This window comes from Meleagris gallopavo, chromosome 6 (genome assembly GCF_000146605.3).
Source record: "Meleagris gallopavo isolate NT-WF06-2002-E0010 breed Aviagen turkey brand Nicholas breeding stock chromosome 6, Turkey_5.1, whole genome shotgun sequence".
NCBI lineage: Eukaryota > Metazoa > Chordata > Aves > Galliformes > Phasianidae > Meleagris > Meleagris gallopavo.
Window position 1 is genome coordinate 38922315 of NC_015016.2, and position 21878 is coordinate 38944192.

Below are 21878 nucleotides of genomic sequence, written 5' to 3' on the forward strand. Positions count from 1 at the left end.
AGCTGTGCCACGGGAGGGGCAGCTGGGGGTGAGGGACGGGGTCTGTGCCAGAGGGCGGTGGGCATGGAACAGCCTGCCCAGGGCAGTGCTCAAGGTGCGTTTGGACAGTGCTCTCAAATACTGGGTTTGGGTTTTGGGAGAGGCTGTGTGCAGCCAGGACTGCACTCAAGGTCCTTGTGGATCTCAACACAGAATATTAGATAATTCTTTGCTTTTATGATTCTATAATGGCTACAAATACACAGAAGCTAAATGTCTGCGGTTGCACAATTTCCAAATGGAAGATTGTAAAGGTTTTAGATCCAAGCCCATCAGCCAGCAAAAGGATGCAGAAGCTCCCCATTTCCCACAGCCTTCTAATTCTCAGGGCCCAGGCACCTTCCTCTGACACGAGAGGATCAAAACTGCATTGGCACAAGTTTGCTTTCATCACTCTGATGGGATCGATAGCTCTACTTCTCCATGCAGGAATGGGAGGGATGCAGAATTCTAATGATCAGTGCCAAGCATACCGAAAAGTGAATGGCAAATAATAGCGGTGACCTTCAGTGTAAATATTTAACAACCACAGCAGGTTATGTATTAAAAATTGAACCAGCTCGCTTAGCAGCATTTCCAGCATTTAGTAGCTTCACTTTTTTTTTTCTTAAATTCCTTAAACATCTCAATAAATATATTTCTTTAATGAAGTGCTACCTCTCTTGAAACATGGCTCCAGCTCATTAATTACAACCTAAAGAATAACAAAGGAAAGATGTGAAATATCCACAACTTGATACCGCTTTCAGCACCAACAGATGACCACCAGTTTCCCATTCTAACACTTGCAGAGCCCACCTGCAAAACCTCACATGCCTGAAGCAACACACGGACTGCAGCTGCACCACTGGGCCTGAGCTAACAGCCACATCTCTTTTTGAAGAAGCCAAAGGGATGCCAAGACACAACAGATATAACTGCTACCGCCATCTGAGTTCACATTTTAGCCCCCCAACTTTACTTTGAGAAATTAAAAGGCAATAAAAAGAAAACCTAACAGTTACTTTTAAAAGAGTTCTGTACTTTCAACATCTGCTGTTAAGTGATCGAGCTTCAAAAAATTCAGGTAGGCCATCTGTGGGCTATGTTTTCTTCTCTTGCTCCCCAGCTGTAAGGGAACATTTATTTTGAGTTTTAAAAAATGGTTACAAATATACACAAAAAATCATCAAAAGATTTTCCCCCCCCTCTCCCCTTTTTTTTTTGAACTGAAGTTTCCTCCTCTCATATCAAACAATGATTTTGGAAACTGCAGATTCCTTCAAGAAATCGTTAAGTATTTATAGACAGCCATTATAGAGGGAGAATGCATCACATAAGCACTCTGGGAAGAAAAGTGAATTTAGTAATCTAGCGTATTATTAGAACAAAATCCCATAGAGAAGGGTGAATTTTTTGTAAACAAGCGCTGAATTCTGATATCTCCCCTTGAAATATCCTCAACACCATTTACTCTTGCTTTGATTAAGGCAACACATTCACGGACACGCTCCTTTCCATGCCTCCCCAGCCCACATGAAAGGAAGCAACGTTCGTGGCATATCATTTTGCCCATTTGACTGTTACACGTCCCTCGCTGATGCTGTAGCTTTGCGAATTGATTTTCCAGTAACACATATTGACGGAATACCCAGAGGAGACTCTGGATCAACAACTGCAGAAGAGGCATGTGAAATTTAATGCTTCCCACTGATTGTTCGGAGATCAATCTGAACAACAAATGGTATGTGGGTCATAAATGGCCGAGGGCACTTTCCTGATTTAACTGGCTCTTCACAGTCTGCATTATTCATAACAGGGCACAAACGAGACTGAGTTATACACTGGGATGAAGCACATGGATGCAGCCCATCAGCAGCCACCACAGTTCACACAAGATGCCCTTGTCTCAAATGTTCTAGCATGCTGCTTTGCACTGCTTGTTTTCCAAAAGCTGGACACATTTGCTAAATTCAGTAATGAGGACCGTATCATACAGAAAGATCTGAAAGCACTAGGCTAAAAAATATTAATTTAAAAAATTAATGCTAGGGAAATATTTTGTTAGTTCCAGGTGCATGGAGCAGAGCTGGTGAATTAACAAGTCACTAATGCCTCAGAAAGGGAAATGATATGCTTTGTTACATGCACAAACACATGCACATACATACATGTGAATGGAAAAAACTAAGAAAAACAACACTTGTTGCTTTCATTTGTATTTATCCTGGAAAGAGCACTGAGCCTTTCCCTATCTATCAGTCTTTTTCCAGGTTGATTTCAGTTTTAAGAAATAATTTCTGAAAGCATGCATCTCAGGAGTTTTTACAGCATTTAAAAAAGTAGTAAAAACACAAGATGTAACTGAGCCACTTGAGCAATCCACTTAAACTGCCTGAGCTGCAAATTAACCCGTGAATCAAAGATAATGCTTTCTGTTGGATTTTGCTGCTTTGCAACAAAAACCAAGGACAGACTAGAAGCAGACGGTGAGCGTTTTCTACCAGAAAACCCTTATCTTACAATCAGAATCTGTTTGAAGATTCCTTGGACCATGTAAAGCACATTAAATATTTACTCTGACTCTTCCATCCCCTGCTAATTTAAATCCTAATACAATTCTATTCATTACACCCTCCTCCCACCCCTCGCTCTCTCATTAGTACATAATTAACATTAATCAGAATTAGGGACTGTGCATGCAACGTGAATTCTTACACGCAAAATGCTCTCTCTTCTAACTCTGCCTTCTCCTGGGGAAACTCAGCTCTGGCTGCTCTGAAGAACACTTTTGTCATACAGTGAAGAAGTTAAGAATTCTCTTTAGCAAACCAGATTTGGAGCTCTCATAACCGAAGATGAAGGCCAACATAAAAAACTGCCTCTCTTATGGACTTCCAGCATTGCCTGTCTACTCATTCTGCATCTCTGGAGTTAATAAACAAAAATCATAGTAGAAAATCTTAGTAACTTTGAGTTGCAACATACACTAAAAATTGCACAATTTGAACACGTTTGTATGACAGAGCCACACTGCTGCCAAATCCCCTCATTATTTAACTTACTATAGAAGCCTTGGCAGCTCTGCTGCATCCTATTTCAGCAAGGCATAAAAAGCAGCATGTGCTGCGCATCTCAGGACATTGTGACAAGTTGAAAGCACAACCTTGCAAAAGAGCCACAGAAATGTTATCAGCATATTCCTTACACTATATAGGTCCAAATGTTCAGTACTACACTACCTATCTAAATAGCGAAGTGCAATATAAAGACTCAGATATTTGGAGGCCACATACCCACAAAACCCTTCAGAAGATAGCTTCCACATACACCACACATTGTATTTGCATTCAATGCTAAGGTCACAACAAAGTCAGAGGGTAAACAAAAGGATTCTGTTAAATACCTTAAGTAGAGTAAGATAGTCACTGCTACCACTAAATTACGTGAATTCAGCAGTTTGCCTCCCTGTTGCTCTGTGGGGAAGGATTTTTCTTCCCCACATACATCAAGCAGTGTTGAATGAATACACAGGGTAATGAAACTGTCATATGAGCACCAGAATGATCTGAGTATCATCTCAGAAAGGACATACACATATGGGAAGTCAAGAAAATTGCCTTTTCAGAATCTAGAATCCAAACTAATCTAGCAAATATTCAAAGGCATCTACATGTACAGAAATAACTTGATAGATTATCTTAAACACTGATCAACATCACTGAATGCATATCCCGCAAGAGCAAGGAAAAAAAGCTGAATGCTCATAATGAAAATTAAAAAAGGAGGACAGGATTAAAAAAGTATGAACATAACATGATTAGTTAGGTCATTCACTATAGAGTAACAAAAAAAGAAGCACAAGAAAACACCAAACAGGGATTTCAATGATTCATGAGATGTCAATCTGCCTTTCCCCAGAAGCAGTCATATTTAAATCACTCCCGAGAAACCTGATCAATCATGTTTTAACAGCTTCTAATAGTAAGATTATACAATCCTGTAGCCAACCTTACTGTTAGAAAGCCTCTTCTAGTAGCTAGCTTTAGTTTCTACCTCTCTACTACCTCTTTCTACAATTTCTGAGTAATAGTGTGCCTTTTCATCATCTACTTTTTGCTAGACAACCACCTCCATTTGAAATGCAGCAATGCGTACACTGTCCTAAAATATCAAGAACCCTCCAAATGATGTTTCATGTCAAAAAATTGTTGGGCTCTGCTCCACCAGACACGTAAATACAAACACAGTCTTCCGCACCATAAGCCCAGCGGCTACTTTTTATTGGTTCAGCAATATATTCCCCAGCATTCATGCTGACCTCAATCTAACACAGAATTCGTACTTATGTAAGACATGATAGAGAGAATCAGCAGCAGCTTTTCATTTTTGCACAGCTTGACAAATCCATACACCAACTGTATCAGGAAGACCTCCCTGGGACTAAAATAAAAGGAAAAAAATCTATATTGGAACAAAGTATAGTCTTGAGTGAAGAAACCACACAGCAAGCAAACATTTTCAATAGAGGCTGCCAGATTTGAGCTGTCTGTTCTCAGATTATAGAAAAGATTCGCTGGTACAATTTCCTGCTGCTTATTGCTGGTTCTCAACACACAACAGAAATGCCTGGGCTGCACTGGCGTTTCTCCATCACTTCACAGAAATGCTGTCACCATGAGTCCACACGATTCTGCATTGTTTATGTGAACAAAAAAGATGAATGACAGCTATAAATTGGTAAGCCCAAACTTCTTCCACAAACGTTCATCATAAAGACAGTGGTAAACCTTGCACTAAAAGGGTTTATCACTACGGATGCTCCCCAAAGCACGCCTCCACTGATGGCACCTCTCCGGGATCACATAGGAAGGGAATTTATTCTCACAAATGCACACTAAACAATCATTGGAGTGGGGAAGCAGCTAATTCCTATACCCTTTTCTCTCTCAAAACTGGGACACATCAGGACTTTGAAGTCTTAAATAATCCCCACAGTAGACAACCCCAATCCCAGGGAACTGTGTGCTAGCAGCAAGAAAGAGAAATTTCTTCATTGCTAGAAAGGCTTTGCTTTTGATTGTAATTCTACTAACCAGCTTCCTTCACTCGGAAAACAGTATCAGATTTGGATATGTACCAGAAAAATGAGACAAGTGAAACCAATGGCTTGGCCTGGAAATAGGACAATAAGGAGATGGACAAAAGGACCTGCTTCCCTTCTGACACTCCCTTCACCCCATATTAAAATACCAAAATCTCTGGAAAAGGAAAACAGCAGCACTATTATAGACTTCAACTATCACAACTACCACAACATCAGATCCAAAAATGAACAAGTTTCAAGGTTCAGGTATGAAAAGTGAATATATTGACATCAGGAAAGAAGCTATTGTAGCCATGTCTACTGTTTGACTTTGTTGTTTACTTCCAGTAGAAACAACAGAACATATCTGTCTGCTCTCAGATATCAGGGTGCGTTTTTTTTTTCAGTCACCCTAATGGTTGTCCTCACCCTCCTTTGTTACTATCTTCAATGTTGATATTATTTAGCATAATGGCAAAAATAAACAATCACTCTAAGTTGTTCTGGTGTTTCTATCATCACCTATTAAGAGCACAGCCTAAAACCTAGTTAACAAAAAGGAATAAATACGACAGACAGAGATTACCCTCAAATATCAAGAGGGACAAAACTGTTTTGAAACATTAAATTAATAAATTAGCAGTCAGTAACAAGATGGATACAGGCGTGTTTATCAGTTCATATCACACATTAATAATTCGCTGACTCCCTGCTTTTCTGAATTCCTGTTGAGCAGCAGTTTATCACAAAGCTGAATGTGTACATATGAAACAGCAAATTGTGATTGATAGCAACTATTTGGCTTATCACAAAACTTGAGACAATACGCTACTATAGTAAGCACTACAGAAGCCATGATTCTTTATTGAAACTGTAAGAACGTTGAGCTTAAATACCAATGCTTTTGCTTACTTATTTCTTTGCTCCAGTTGTAAATCTCCAATATCTAATTGGATATTACTTTAAAAGTGAAGAAGAAAACTAAAACTGTTCTTACAAAATATACTGTCCTCAGTCAATTGCTACTGCAGCTTAGACCATGTATTAGGAAAAATTTCTTCTCTGAAAGAGCTGTCAGGCACTGAAATAGGCTGCCCAGGAAGGTGGTTGAGTCACCATCCCTGGAGGTGACCAAGAAGCATGTTAGATGTACTAAGGGACATGGTTTAGTGGGGAAATACTGATGGTAGGTAGATGGTTGGACAAGATGAGGTCTTTTCCAACCTTAGTGATTCTATGATTCCATATTTCAGATATAATTAACCATCCCATATAAATACACATTTCTGTTGTTTTGACTCTAATAACATTAGGTCAAGAAATAAAATAAAATCACATTTCTTACCTTCACCTACCATAGAAACACCTATTGACATGCCCATAAACTTGCTTTTGGTCCATACGTGAGCGTTCACACACATTTTCTTCTCCTTGCACTCACAGTAAAAGCAAGATACCGGTGGATGATGGGACACTTGTTCAGCCACAAACCTCAGCTTGTAGCACGTGGACTGGTCCTGGCCAGACTCCTTGGCTGGGTCCTTAGAAACCGCAGAGGCACCATTAGTTCTGAATGGTTTCACTTTATCTTTAGGCACATCCCATGAGCAATGAAACGTTTCACCAATTATAGGGTTATAGGGCTTCTTGGCAACAGCTCCCTTTCGGCCTTCATGAAAAGCTGTTAGATAATACTCCACAAAGCAGATAATTCTTTCCTCAGGAGTGGCTCCAGCTGCAATTGACAAAAACAGGTCTGGATGGGCCATGAAATTTGCATACATCTCCAGCAGGGATCTTTTCTCCAAAATAAATGTTGGAAGCACTACCTGTATGCAAAGCAGACAAAGGCAGATATGATTTCCCCATGATCATACTACAGAGAGGGGTAGGGGGGGAGAACAGTTAAGACAGCTGCAATTCTGGCCTAGCCAAGTTTCAGGATATAATGTATTTTCCTTCCCTCTGTAACAGCAATTTCCCTTCCTCTGCAGTGTATATAATGGGTAAAGGAAAAAGCAGCAGCCTTGATAGCTGCGCCGGCTGCTTCCTATTTCATTATGATTCTCAATAGTAGCTCATGCAACAGGGATGTGCTGTTCCGATCACGTGGAAATTCTCCTTTTCCTCTCCTCTCAGTTAATAAACAAACTATTGTTCACATTGCTCTCCTGGTTCACAAGGCAGAAAAAACCCCATACTCTGATGTAAACTGATTTAGTTCTAGCATCAACAGACCCAACTGACTACAACCCCCCAAAACAAAAGCACACGTTCCCGAACCATTAAGAAGATGGGTTTTGCATATAAACATATGCATCCTAATCTAAGTGACAAAGTTTGTTCAGCCACAAACCTCAGCTTGTAGCACGTGGACTGGTCCTGGCCAGACTCCTTGGCTGGGTCCTTAGAAACCGCAGAGGCATCATTAGTTCTCTGTACTGTGTACAGCTATCCAGTACCTCAAGCGCCTGGGCTCCCAGTTTCACTCCCAGGTCCTTGGCCACCCGCTGTGCATGCATATGTAACTCTGTTCCCTTTAAGTCCCTTCCAATCAGGCCAACCAGATCCAACCCAAGATAAATCTTGAGTCTGTTTCCAAGGATAAAATCACACCAAAGGCCTTTCCCAAGAGGTTCTAAGGCAGGAAAATGCTTCAGGTTGAGACTATGTCTGCCATACCCTATCACTGTTTCCGCCTGACCTTCCTACTCCATTCTCCAGTCGCCCCAGAGCATGTGGCACTCCTCTTCCATTTCATCCCCCACCACATGATTGCAGGAAGCCACTGCGTGCCTCTACCTTATTTCACCCAAGTTGAAACAAACAAAAATGCACAAGCTGTTACATCAGTGTCTTGGGACTAGAGAGGCCCATGGGGCCTAGAGGGATGCTGGGATTGAGTGCGAGTTAGGCTGCATGGCAGGCAGCCGTCCCGAGTGAATTGGGCATGATCTCGAATGGCTCATCTGGCAGCACAGATGTCACCAATGCCCCCACCCCTTAGGAATAATGCTTTGTTGGAAGTTTTCATAAAACTTCTTGGAGTGACCTAGAATAATTTATTTCTCTCCATTTTTCCCACATTCTCTCTTCCTCCTGCCCTCCATACCTTGTTCAGGGAAGCTCAGAGCTCACTGCTGTGCAGCCAACAAGGGATTTCTGGCACAGATATCCCTCTGGAGTCAAATGGGTCGGTGATGCCAGGTACAGAACTACTGCTGTCCTCTATTAAAGTAGCTCTTTAGCTTTTCTCTTCCAGTTCGCTTCCTTTTCCCCTTTAACTCTCCTCCATATTTGCTTGTTCCCTTCCCCAAAAGGGAAGGTTATTCAGAACACACAGAGAATCACTTTTCAAACAAATACATTTGCTCTGCCCTTTCGTCTCATCGTATTATTCTACATGAAACCAAAGCACGGTTCAGACCTATGCATCCCATAGTTAATGGAACAGAAGCCATCAAACTTTTATTCAGAATTTAGTTCTTTCTAAAGAAAACTCGCAAGTGTGAAAAAAAACATCTCTTCACGATGGCTCAAACAATCTTAATTCCTTCACGGTAAGTCATCATGCCCCCACAAAACAAAACCAGATCGCTGCTCCATTTGGTAACATGCATGCTCATTTTCTCTCTCCTTCTGTGCATGTGTGAGTATAAATAATACAGTCATTCTTTGGCTAATATTTTTACAAGTTTAGACATAAATCAAGAGAAGTTCTCTCTGTAATATTCCTCAGACTCTGTAACACTTGAGGACTCTACACAGTTTCTATTACTAAACTAATGAGTCCCCAAAAGATGTCAAGACCTTAATTTTACACTATTCATGGTAATCTACTGAGTGCCAAATACCGTCCTCAGAGCCCTGTGGTTTTGTGATGGGTGGAGGAGTAGCTGAGGTGATTGCTTTTTAAAGGTGAAAGTTAAAATCTGGAAGTAAAAGTAGAAAGAGATCTTCTTACAGTATTTTTAGCTCTTGAAACAACTCTTTCTTCCTTGCAACATTCTCACTCTGACCAAATATTCGTTTTCTGATATCATTTTTAAAAACTCAATTCAGCATTAGCGACAGAATCTCATTTTAATATGAATTGTACCAGGGTATCAAAGGGGAAACTGCCAGTAACACAGAAAAAGCCTACCACTGGTGTCTAGAAATGCCAGCAGTGGCTATCACTGTATAGAATAGAAAGGGCAGGGAAACTCATCTGAATAAAAAGCACTGCGTCTCTCTTCATGTCCAACTGGCCAACTCTAAGAGTGACCTTTATTAGCACAAATGGAGGAGAAGAAAAGGAAGCAATGGGCTATGCTTAAGATTATGCAAATTTGATGATACAACATTAAGACTGTTGTGCTTTCATCCTGTTGGCTTGACTGTGAAAACACAGCCCCCATACCCACTCTCTCAGACACCAGCTGCCTTGCATCTACACACTTAACACAGCCATGCCAACACAATCACTAAGGAGACATAATGAAAAACTGGACATTTTTGTTATTCAGTTTCAGTAATCAATTTGAAATGTGAAAGCCAGCTCACATGACCTTGCTTCGAAAGCCCCAATTACAATGGAAAATGCACCCTCAATTGTAGCAGGTAAGGATCCTTTGCAAAACAGAGTAATTGAATTGTTTCCTCAAAAGGAGGCATAAGTACATACAGAAGCTGAGTTTCAAAGCTTACAAAGCTCTAGTGCTTTACAAAATATCTAGAAAACACTGCCCCTTACAAAGTAATCTCACTGCCTGGAATCTTCAGTATGCAACACCATCACCCTCTAACAGAGTCAGAAAATCACACCAGAAATTTTTTGTTTGTAACTCATCCCTTCTTGATTTCCTCAGGAAAATAAAACAAATAGAAACAAACAAGTTTGGAAGGCATACTGAATTTTCCTGCCATGCACTTCTGCTACTACTCTACCTTTCAAACGAATGAGTTTTTGGACTCTTCAGCAGCCAAACTCAGTCTAGAAAAATACAATTACTATCTACTTTTATATTGTTTTTGGACCACAACAGGATTTTTTTTTTTTCTCATTTTTTTTAAATTACATTAGGTCAACACTATCTCATATTTTCCTATGAGGAAAAGCTGTCATAACAACTAAACAGACAGCAGAATCTCTCCAAAATAAATATCAAATTGCCAAAGTCTAAAGCAAAGAATTGCCTGATGGTGCACTAAAACGTTGACTTCCATTCTTGGTCTCCCTGTGAAAAGCAAGTTGTTTAAATGATATCCTTCCCTTTCCCTTGATATTAAAAAGAGGATAGGTTTGAATTCAACATACTTAATCAGGTCTGAATGCAACTGAGAAAGGTACAGCATAAGTTCTTACAAATAAAGATACTTATTACCATTTCCATGATTTACTGGGAGGCAAAAGATGGGTGTCAGCACTGTAACCCACTCTTTCAGAAACCTGACCAGCACACCCCATGCTGGGATTTTCACCACCTTAGAGGGACAAAAGCCTTCTACGGTCATCTGCCTCATTGTGGGAGTAAAATAAGGGTCTTTTCCACCCACTTATGTTTTTAATTACAATATGCATTTATCTTGCAACTTTAAACCATAAGACACTGTGAACAAACTGCAGAACTTACTTACAACAGGCTGATAGGCTGCAGAACTACCAGTAACACTTCCACTCTGAACGGCAGCCCCTTATTTTTCAGTACAGTTAAGATGCATAGGGAAGGTAAGGGAATGGGGTGAGCAATCACCCATCAGAAGCCATTTGCCAACACATTTATTAGGCTAGAAGAGATTTCTGGTACTGTTTTTTGTTTTTGAAAAGTCCAAATAATAAACAATTTATAAGTGTGGCAGGGTTTTCCTTTTGTTTTTCTATTTTTTTTCTTCTCCTCCCCATAAATAACAATTTTAAGCGAAGTGTAAAGTCTGAAACCAGTCCAAGGCATCAGTGCTGTGCTGTGCTCTGCCACTACAAACTGCTCCCCCATCTCTCCAGCAGCTGCTGAAGTCCATTTAGCCACCATAGTGTTTAGTCAGTTCTAGCAAGTCCCCATGCAGATTTGGTTCTTCGTTGTGAGGTTTTTATTTCACAGCGATGTTTTACTGCTTAATTCTTCATTAAAAGGCATGGCAGCATGACACGTTTCAAAAGTGAAACACCTCTACGACGCTAAATGTGGCTATTATCACTGTAGGAGACTCATGTCACTGCAAGCAAGGCCAGCACTAATGTAATGTTGTTTCCTCTGACGTGATTCAAGAAAATAATGATTATGCATCCAGAACCAAAAGTCAGTAAGGGCTCAGAAGAAGAGCTATTTGTTCACGTGCACGTCATCCTACAGTCCCTAGCTCATAAAAAAAAAAAAAAGAAACAACCCTAGGGAAGAAGGCAGAGGAAAATGCAAACGTACAAAAATATCCTCTGATGTTAGCAACTACTGTGTCATAAGCACTTCCAGCAGAAGCTGACTAGCACCAAGGCTATCTGAAATCTGACTTCCACAGGAATAATGAACAGTAAGCGGTACAGCCAACAAACTGAGCTTTACTGTCACACGTCTGTGGCCCTGAGGGCCTCATGTCAGTTAGCAAAGTTAATAAAAAACAAGAAAAAAAATGCAGACAGCTGTCCTGTAATTTTTTATTTTAATCCTTAAAATGGTCAGAAAAGTGATGTGCACATGTGGCACGTCTCATCAATACTCATCATATGTGTAGTCATGCATCACACACACACGAGAGAGATCTAACTCTGCCATATGCCTGCTCTTCTTTTCAGGTTGTAGGCATTATACACACATTCATGCACACTAACATTCTGCCATAGCACAGATCGGATGATATTCATTGCTACCCTCAAAAACCATGCTCCAAGAATGTTGCATGACAAATAGGTTATCGTATTCATTTACCTACCCACTCTTCATATACATGTCTACACTTCTCTTATTTACAGAAATTTATTTACAGAAATTTATTTACATCAATGGTGCATCTGGGATTTTTGCCTCTTAAGACAAAAAGATGACACCAGGAATCAGAAAGAAAAGCCTTATTCACTGAGGAAGACAGAATGTTTCAACGCACACAAAACTAACAGATAAGGAATCTTAGTCTAGTTTAAACATCACAGATTCCAGCAGTCATAGCCAACCAAAACAGAAAAAAGGAAGAGCTATTAATTATTGAAGAATGACAGAGAAACAAAACAAAAATGAACTGTACGCAACACCAGATGTACTAAGAAGTGACAAGTATAAATTATGAACATATTAAATGATGAAAAATTTGTCCTCTTTAGAACAAAACATTAACTTCCCAGTAGCTATTCAATAGCTATACTTAGGAACAGATCATGGAATTGCACAGTCTTAAAAATGTAAGTATTTATAAATAGTGTCAATTGTTCTAGAAGAAGCAGAGAAGACTACATTGAGAATGTCTTACTTTGTACAAAATAGTAAAAATAGATTTTGATTAATACATAAGATCAAAAGGAAAGCAGATGCAACTCTTCAAAATACGCAAATGCCCATGAAAATAATCTGCACAGCTGCTTCATAACTACTTATGGGAAATCTCTCTGTAACCTTACTTCTCTGTTCACATCTGTATGGATAAGCTCATGACAATAATGGCTCCAAAACCAGGAGGACGTACAGAATGTCAAACTGCTGAGCTGCTGAGCACAGACATGCACTATGATACACTGAAGACTGTCCTGTTTACCATTACTTTGTTCTTTTTCTAATTAATTGAAGCTGCCAAGTAATTAAAAGGGATTCATTCCACAAAGCAGTAACTCAAGCACGAATCTCCTTAAAACTGACACTACGGCTCCTCACATGCTTGATGCACTCTGACTTAATATACATGTGGGATATATACAGTTGTTTTGTAAGATTTGTAAAAAAAAAAAATAAGAAAAATCTCTAAAAAAAAATTTCTAAATCCACAAAAAAAAAAAAACACATTAGGAAAAAGATACTGCGTCCATACCCTGGTAAGGTCCATGCCAAGTTTGAGCTGAGAGATGAGATGGAGAATTACACTACGTTGATCCTCCATGACTCCTAAATCTTCCTCTTCATTATCTTCTGTATCCGTCGCTTCATCTTCAACTAAGATCAACTCAGATGTTAACCGCTGAAATGAAAAGGAATATCACCATCCAAAATGACAAAAATAATTTTCTCTACTACATACATTTAAAATGAAGCTGTTCAAGGGAAAAAAAGACAAGCTGTTGAAAAAGAAACATATGAATAAAAAGCCAGTGACGGGTTCACAGAGTATTTTGATCCCTTCATGAACACCAGTATTAAGTATCAGACGCTAATTTATACATTATATTCTTATCTATACTGCAGTCAGATGTCAGAACAAAAAAAAATAATTAAAACAATCACAGCATGTTAGGTAACAGCATGTTAAGCTATTTAATAAACAGAAGTACACAAATGCAAACAAGTCTTCACAAGTTTGTTGCACATATATCTTCAGCACATGTTCATGTATCACCCAGATGTTGCAAGACCAGATTTCACACTTTCTTTTCCCCATTCTTCTATCCCAGTTCTAAAGTTAGACACCTAAATAAGCCTCAAACAGAGCATTAGCCAGCACCCACTGGCCATATAGTCCATACTATTAACTGAAGAAGATAAAGAAACTATACACATATTAGGGGAAGAAAAAGAGAGAGAGAGATGAGTGGAGGTAAGGCAATGCCATGAATCTTTGACATTTGCAACATTACACTGCTTCCCTCTGTAACAGTGACAATGCTGCCCATTTTGCAGACACACTAGCTGAAGCTCAAAAGACATCATGCCATCTCCCTTCAAAAGAAACTTGACAGCATACAGGGATCATGATTTGTGACACTATTTCCCTTGGGGTTTTACAATATATTAACAACACTAACAGGAGCTAGTATTTTTGTTCAGTCCACTTTGCAAGCCTTCCAGATGTTTTATTTTTATTTTTTTTTTTAATGAAAGTTGGGTTACGTATTCAAAAAATTTACAGCCCAGAATTTCATTATTCCCCAAGAAGCCCATGCTGCAAATGTGCCAACAGCACCCGCAGAAGTTAGCATTCCTTCATGCACAGCATCACATTCCCACAGAAACAGCGAGTTTGCTACATAGAAGGAGAACATTTTCAGCTCACTGAAAGTCTCTGTAAGTGAAAGTTTCATTAAAAAAAGCTGATGCGCAGGATTAGGTTTCAAAGGAAGTACTTCTGAATATCACGTCAGTGACCCCGCAGGTGAGCAGCTGGTGTAAGGAGGATGTTGCTGAAATTTAGTTGCTGCACCTTTTCAAGATTTTAATTAAGTCCTTTCCACTTTCTTTATCTTTTTAATTAAATACATGTTAGGTAACTAGTTGCAAAAGAATATCTATTTGGTGAGATCCAAGGACAATTAAAAGACACCCCACAATTACTTTATTTAAGGCAGTAGAACACGTAGCTTACATAAAACAAGATCTGGTGAGCCGTACCCTCAACAGCTTAAAGCTTTTCAAAAGAACAAAACCACACTTTCCTCTTCTCACTCCCTCAGAAAATAGAAAGACAGAACAATAATCCCTTTCCTCCCAAAGCACACAGCAGCTGATGCCTTATTGACAAGTTCAATCAACATAAACCCGACAACCTCACACAAAACTATCAGTCAGGGGAGACATAAAACACTGAAGCCCGGCTCTGTTGTCGAGGCGACGTTTCATTTGGAGGGGCTGTGGAAAAAGCAGAACTTACAGCAGGCGTTTCCACAGGAGCTTTGCCTTTGATCCAGCTTGACCTCATTGAGAGCACTGAGCTACTGGGTAAGCACTGCTTCTTCGTTACTGCCATGAAACAAGCACGCGGCAAACAAGCTCCAGCCGGAATTAATAGTGCTGAGGAAAGGCAAGGGAACCTCCCTCCTCACTCCCACCCCCTCTTCTTTTTTTTTTTTGGCTATCCAAAGAGTTTGAGTGTGTGTGCCGGACGTCAATCTGCTCCGTGCGTTGCAAGTCATGTGACATTGGGATCAGTGAGCTTAACTGCAGGCGGCTCCCGTGGGGAAAACACTGCTGCTGTTTCCCAAAGGACGTCCCTCTGGGCTGCCCTCCAGGTTTGGGCTGGGGGGCTGGATGAGGGAGGGAGAGAGAAAGCACTTGCAAGTAACAGCCAGCATCAGAAATAAAAAAGCTGCACATCAACCAATTAAAAGATGAATAACATATAATTTTCTTTTGCTCCTGAAGACTGCACACTCAGCCAAGGACAGAAACACTTCTTCCTTGCCTGCTAAAACAGGTATTAAGTTTTCCACGCCTTTCAAAGTGCTGCTAGCAAAATGCCACTTGCCTCCCATTGCTCCTGGACAAAATGAACACAGTGGGTGGGAGCAGCTCTAGAATCAACAGAGGTATTCAGGGAAATAGTTTTTGCATTGTTTCAAATGAAAGACTTCCAGCTCCTTAGGGAGGATAATAAATACAGTGTAATACTGGGATTAAGCATCTTTAATGAACATACTGCAAGAAGCACTGTATTTTTTATTATCTTAACTATTCTAGTAGCACACATAAGGACACAGAAAATCCTCTACTCCTTCTTCCACTACTAGAGTTTTCAGCTCAACGGTGATCTTCATGCATGCAGAATGACATCACTTCTCTGTAGCTTTCCTCACTTTCCAAGAAAATCAGAACACGAGTAGCAGTCTGCTACTTATATCATCAGACCTGAATAGTCATGCTCAGTAGCAATATCCTGTATGTGTTCTCTTCTCATTTGCTGTTCCACGTAATTAATGAATTACCTTTTAAGTGAGTAGAAAACAGACTTCTCTTTTAAGAAAAGCAAACTTTCTTTAAAACAAACCAATGAACAAAAAATCCACCATGTAAGTACAATACATGGTGTGTGCACAGCCAGCCACAAAATACAAAAGATAACTTATCTTCTAAATGTCATTAAAGTGCCACTGAGTTTTTATTTCTTCAAACAGAAAATAGTATACAGTTCTGTATAAACTATACGTAAGCATGCAGTAAAATCTAAGGGATTACACTGACTGATCATCCCTTAATGGCAGCTTTTCTGAATTATTAGACAGACACGTAAATGACTTTTCCCCATTAAATATAATTGCATAGCTGAGCTAGAAAAGCAGTGATTTGCTTCATTCCTGAGTGGTTGGGGCACAAAATAAAAGCTTTGGAGCTGCGCGACTCAGTCTGGGAATGAACAGCTGAGTGAGATGGATGCTGAACCTGAGAATCAGACGGAACCACTTACAAACAAACACCAAGAAGCACTTCCATTTACCATCAGTGTATATTTCCAGCACTATATGTTTCCAACACTGATCTCAATTACCAAGATTTTTCAGAAAACACAATTTCTAGAAAACCCTTTGAAGCTTACTATTAGACTTTAAAAGCAGAAAACACATTCTGGAAGAGATCTATTGTTACTTCATTAGAACTGGAATTTAGGGAGGTCATCTCCTGGGATAAGAAACTCATGTTCAAGCCAAACGTCTTGGGAAAAAAGAAAGAAACAGCTTCTGAAAGAAATATTGCAATTAAAAACATTCTTCTGGAAAAAAGACATTTCTACAAACTTGGGACAGAATCAAAGAATTAGAAATGACGTTTCTGTCAAAGGGCAAAACTCCTTCTGTTCTCCCAAAGACTATTCCACACATTTCAATTTTCAAACTGTAACTGTTTACTGCAAATTAATTTTAGATAATTAGTTCTGTTATAAGGTTCAGGGCTCAGTTTCCAACATGCTCACAAGTCACATCATCTAACAGTACTGTCAAACATGGCATAGATCTTGTTTATTTGGAGGAACAGAGTGTAGAAAAAGGAATATACAGAATCACTGCATCAATTATTAGGCTAGAAGAGATCTCTCCAGATCATCTGGTCCAAACCCATCTGCTCAAACAAGGTTGACTAGAGCCAGTTGCTCGTAACTGTGTCCTAGTGGGATCTTAAGATCTCCAAGGAGTGAGACTCCACAATATCTCTGGGCGGCCTGTGCTACTGTGTTTGACCATCCTTAACAGTGCTCTGCAGAGGAAAAGGAGCACTTCCCTCAACCTGCAGGCAGCACTCTTCCTAATGCAGCCCAGGAGACCGTTTGCTGTTTTTATCATAAGGGTACATTGTTGGTGCATCGACAGTTGTCTAGCAGGACTCCCGGGACTGTTTTAGTGCAGGGGTTTATCTGCAGATAGCTCTAGATGCATTATTTTGCACCTCCCCATGTTGAACATGAAGACATTCTTTTCTATGCTGCCTGTGACAGTCTGTTTCAACAGCACCACAGCCCTCCAGTTTATCAGCCAACTCCTTCCAGCTTTGTATCATCTTTAAACTTGCTGAAGGTACACTCTGCCCTCATCATCCAGGTCATTAATGAAGATGTGGAACAGCACTAGCCCTAATATTGACTCTTAGGTACATAGCTAGTGTACTAGCCTCCAACTGGACTTTGTGCCACTGACCACAACCCTCTGGGACAAGCCATTCAGTCACTTTTGATCCACTTCACTACTTAATCCATTACCCATCTGTCAATGAAGATGTTACGGAAGACAAGGTCAAAAACCTGAAACTAAACAACATACACTGCTTTCTCCACATGCACCAAGCCAGTCACCTTGTAGAGGGCTTTCATGCCAGTTAAGCAGGTAACCTCATAAACATATGCTGACTACTGGTCACCCTTCTGTCCTCTGTGTGTTTGGAGAAGGTTTCGCGGGTTAGGTATTCAATGACCTTTGCAGGCACTGAGGTGAGGCTGACCAACCTGCAGTTCCCCAGATGTTCCTTCTTGCCCTATTCAAAGATAGGAAGGGCATTTGCTTTCTTTCAGTCCTCATGAACCTCTTCCAATAACCATGACTTTTCAAAGATAACAGAGAGTGGCCGTGCAATTACAACAGCCAGGTACCTTCATGCTCAGAGATGTACCCTGTGGAGCCCCACAGACTTACGCACATCCAGTTTAAGTGCTCCCTAATCTGGTCTTCCATGAGCAAAGGAATATTCTTACTCAGCATCTTCTCAGAGGCCTGACAATCCCAAAGGTCAATTTTAGAGCAAAGAGTGAGGCAAAAAAGGCATGGCATAACTCAGCCATCATAGCAATAAGTACTCCAGCACAGTAATAAGCAGAGACCATTTGTATCCTGACATGGACACAGTGACAACTTGTACAGGACTCGTAAGGCAATTCTCCATGTAGTTTTAAGAATTTTTATCAAGATATGGAAAAGTTTTATGTAGTAGAAAAAGACCTCTAGTCAGGTGCAACACCATGAAACTCAAAAACTTAAAGCATTTGGATTAGAATTTCATAATATTCCAACTGAAGTAGTCATTAAATCTTTCTATATTCAAAAAAAATTGGCAAATGATACTACAGAGTAACAGAGTCTGAAACACTTTCATATTAAGAGAATTAGCATTCTCAGACTAGTCAAAGATTGTCATGTTTTCCGCAGAGTCATCTGATTACAATTAGTCCTAGTACTGCACATAAAAGTCAAAAGCTTCATTTTAATTTTCAGATTCCCTCCATAATGATAGAGGCTTGCAAATATCATTTACATTTTTACTTGTGTAACTTGAGAGCTCGCAAACAGGTTTTCTGTGGGTGTAAGATTAAATATAACTCCGTGTAAGGCCAGAGAGTTTTAGCATATTTACACTAACGTGACAAATTGACTCCATACAATTTTCATCACACTGAATTCCCAAATTAGAATTCTCTTTGTACAGTAGATACATTAACAACACCCCAAAAGTGGGTGTTGTTGTATAATTAGGCACTGGCTTCGTTCAGGACTTGTCACTATATTAGAATTGACAAAATTGCACAAATTTGCAGTTGGGTCACTTGTCTTCTTCCAGCAGGTACACTTTTGAAATATTTAATTGCATTTACTATCAGTTGTGGCATGCACCTGCCAGGAAAACATTTGAGCTTACATCACCCCATACATTATTGGAAGTGATCTGAATCTCAGATAAAGCTTTTACTGACAAGCTGTATTTATTAAACTATTTCATATGCAGACTAGTTTATTAGCATGCTATGAAAGGAGTAATTCTCACACAAAATGTTGAACTGAACAGAAATTAAATAAGATTTCAGTTCAGACATTAACCTAAATCTTGAAAGAAGACACGCAGATGCATTTACTTTAAACCCGTGATAAAGACAGAAATCACCATAATCTATGCACTTCTCTAACTTACAACGTGTTGCCATTTACACATTAACACTTTTTAGCCAACATATTCTTTTCTTTTCTTTTTTTAATGTATCCAGGAAGATTTTAATCTCTCTTAAAGGGAGCTTTTCTCCTCCTCAAGAGCACTCCAATAAAACAAAAGAGAAAATATTTTTCTCAGCACTTACCATCACGCTATTAAACAATGTAAGCACACTGTGAAGAAAGAGAAATAAGAGGGTTGGAAAAGCAGTGCTAGAGTAAATCCTGTTTATTCACTCCTTGAGCCCTGACCTCCATCTTACTGAAGCCTTAAGTTTTGCTCTTGGTAATGCCTTTGACTTTGATTACTGCAAAGAAAGAGAAGATGAAGGATGAAACTTCAAATGTGCCAACACCTTACACTCTGATGGCAACTCTGGCCTGGATACTGAAGTTCCAGTGACTTTCAAAGAGATCCCCATTTGTCAAGCATTTTATTTATTTGCTTACTTATTTAAAATACGGCTTAACAAGTCTGCAAACAAAGCAGAGCTTAAATGGGGAAGTTAGAAAGCAAAACTTATTATAGTCCACACACCTCAATTTTGCCCCCAAAAAAGTCCCTTAAAAGCAACAAAAGTAGGTGGCTTAACTGATTTTCTTCATTTATTCAGAATATTTCATAAAGCTGTTTCCTCTACTACCTTTGTTACCAGCTTTTGATTTAATTGCTAGGAAAAATTTTCCACAGTATTAATATACAAAATGTCTGCCACCTCAACGAGAGAAAAAAAACACACCATTTTTTCTAGAATTCCATTGCTATAGCTTAGAGCTAATACTGAAAAAACATAACTTCTTAAATACAGATGTAAATACCAGAGAATGACAATCAAATGAGAAAGATTTTAGAACTAAAAAGTGCGCACACCATAACTTAACAGTATAGCAAGCAAAAAAATCTTTCTTTTTGCTCTGATACAGTCACCTACATACAGATCCAATCAGCAAGATTGTTTCTCTTTCTTCCAAACTGTGTGAAGGAAAAAGTAGAAAATAAGTGGGTTTTCTACTTACCTTATATTATGGTTACCAAGAAAAATATCTAGATAGGTAAGTAATTGCTGCTGGGATACAGTGCTCATCACTGACATTTAAATAAAGAATATTTGGTTGGAAAAAGCATACATGAGGAAAGGAAGCCTACAAAGTGCCTAGAAATTAATTTCTTAGCAAAGCTGTTATTTCAGTTTGGTAATTCAGATCTCCAGAGGAAAAAAAAATTCTTCAAAGCTGAATTATCAGTGATAAAATGTCTGAATTTCTTGTATGGATAATTGATATGTATTTTGTGGGTTATTGTGTTTTGCTTTGTTAGAATACACTACACACTTGGATGTCCATAAAATTTATCCAGCAAGGGACAAGTGCAAGGATCAGAGATCGGCGAGGTGAACGACCTTTGCATTACACGAGACTTTAGATACAACATGTAATTGCAGCCATTTATGAGACAAAATAATACCTTGCTCATTTTATGAGATGCTTCACTATGAAGTATGCGAAGTCCATTTTGCAGAGATTATCTTGATACTAACCACTTCGTAAATGCAGACAAGCTGACATACAAATGGTGCAAGCAAAGAAAATAATTACAAACTAGCTCCTTAGGTTACAAATAAATCTGCAGTCTTTCTTCTCAACAAAACCAATCTGACAAGCATCTTGAGGCAAGAACATTACCTGGATATTCACTATTTTGAGAGTTCCACTAACGTGTTTTGCTTCCCTTTCCCACCCCCAAGTATCTCCAGGAACAGAGGTCTTTTTACACATAAATAAGCTCAGAAAGCTTCCCTTTCCTACAGTGCATAATTGTTTAAACTCAGCAAATATAACAATATAGTAGTGAAGAGGGCCAGATAGCATAAGAAATTTAAGAATGGAAAGCTCTGATGCGTCTGAATGTAACATGAAACATGGGGCATCTTAGTAAGCTTTCAGATAAAAGTACTGGAAACAAACTATGGAAATGATTATCTTTTAAGATTAAAGTAGTAGAGTCAGTGAGCCGATACCCTCACAGAGATCCCTACTTGGATTACTCATAGCATCAAATCAGGTTTGACAACTTTCTCCCCCCCCGTATGAACATATTTTCTTCATAAGAAAATTCTTGTTTGGTTATCTTAATTTTCATTAAACCCAAAGTACTCAGTACATAAAATCAGCTGAAAAGCAGCTCATTCCTAAACATAGACTTGAAAGAAAAAGATTAAATATCAGCACCAGTCCACACATCTTGTGAATATCTATCATGAAGCGAGCGCAACTGAATTATGACACTGTTTAATGTGAATCCTAAAATACCAGAGGACTTGGCAATATTGCATAAATTCAGTATGAACAGGGAATAAATATTTTTCATCACTGTTATCAGAAAAGGTAAAAAGGAACAGCAACTAGAAGAACATACTAAAAAGAAAATGTTCAAAGAGAAAAGCCCTACGGACTTGTCCTAAATTGAGGCAAAAAAAAAAAACATTT

At 39.2% G+C, this 21878-nt stretch overlaps 1 protein-coding gene across 1 annotated transcript in view; it reads right to left on the bottom strand.

Annotated features, from left to right (window-relative positions):
* OSBPL10 (oxysterol binding protein like 10) overlaps positions 1-21878 on the bottom strand; it is a 112307-nt gene that overhangs the window by 8618 nt on the left and 81811 nt on the right. Inside the window, exons 8-9 of the mRNA XM_031554050.1 lie at positions 13094-13240; positions 6450-6933 (exon numbers count right to left, since the gene is read on the bottom strand). Of these exons, the coding sequence (XP_031409910.1) occupies positions 6450-6933; positions 13094-13240 (631 nt within the window). The remainder of the gene's footprint in view (positions 1-6449; positions 6934-13093; positions 13241-21878) is intronic.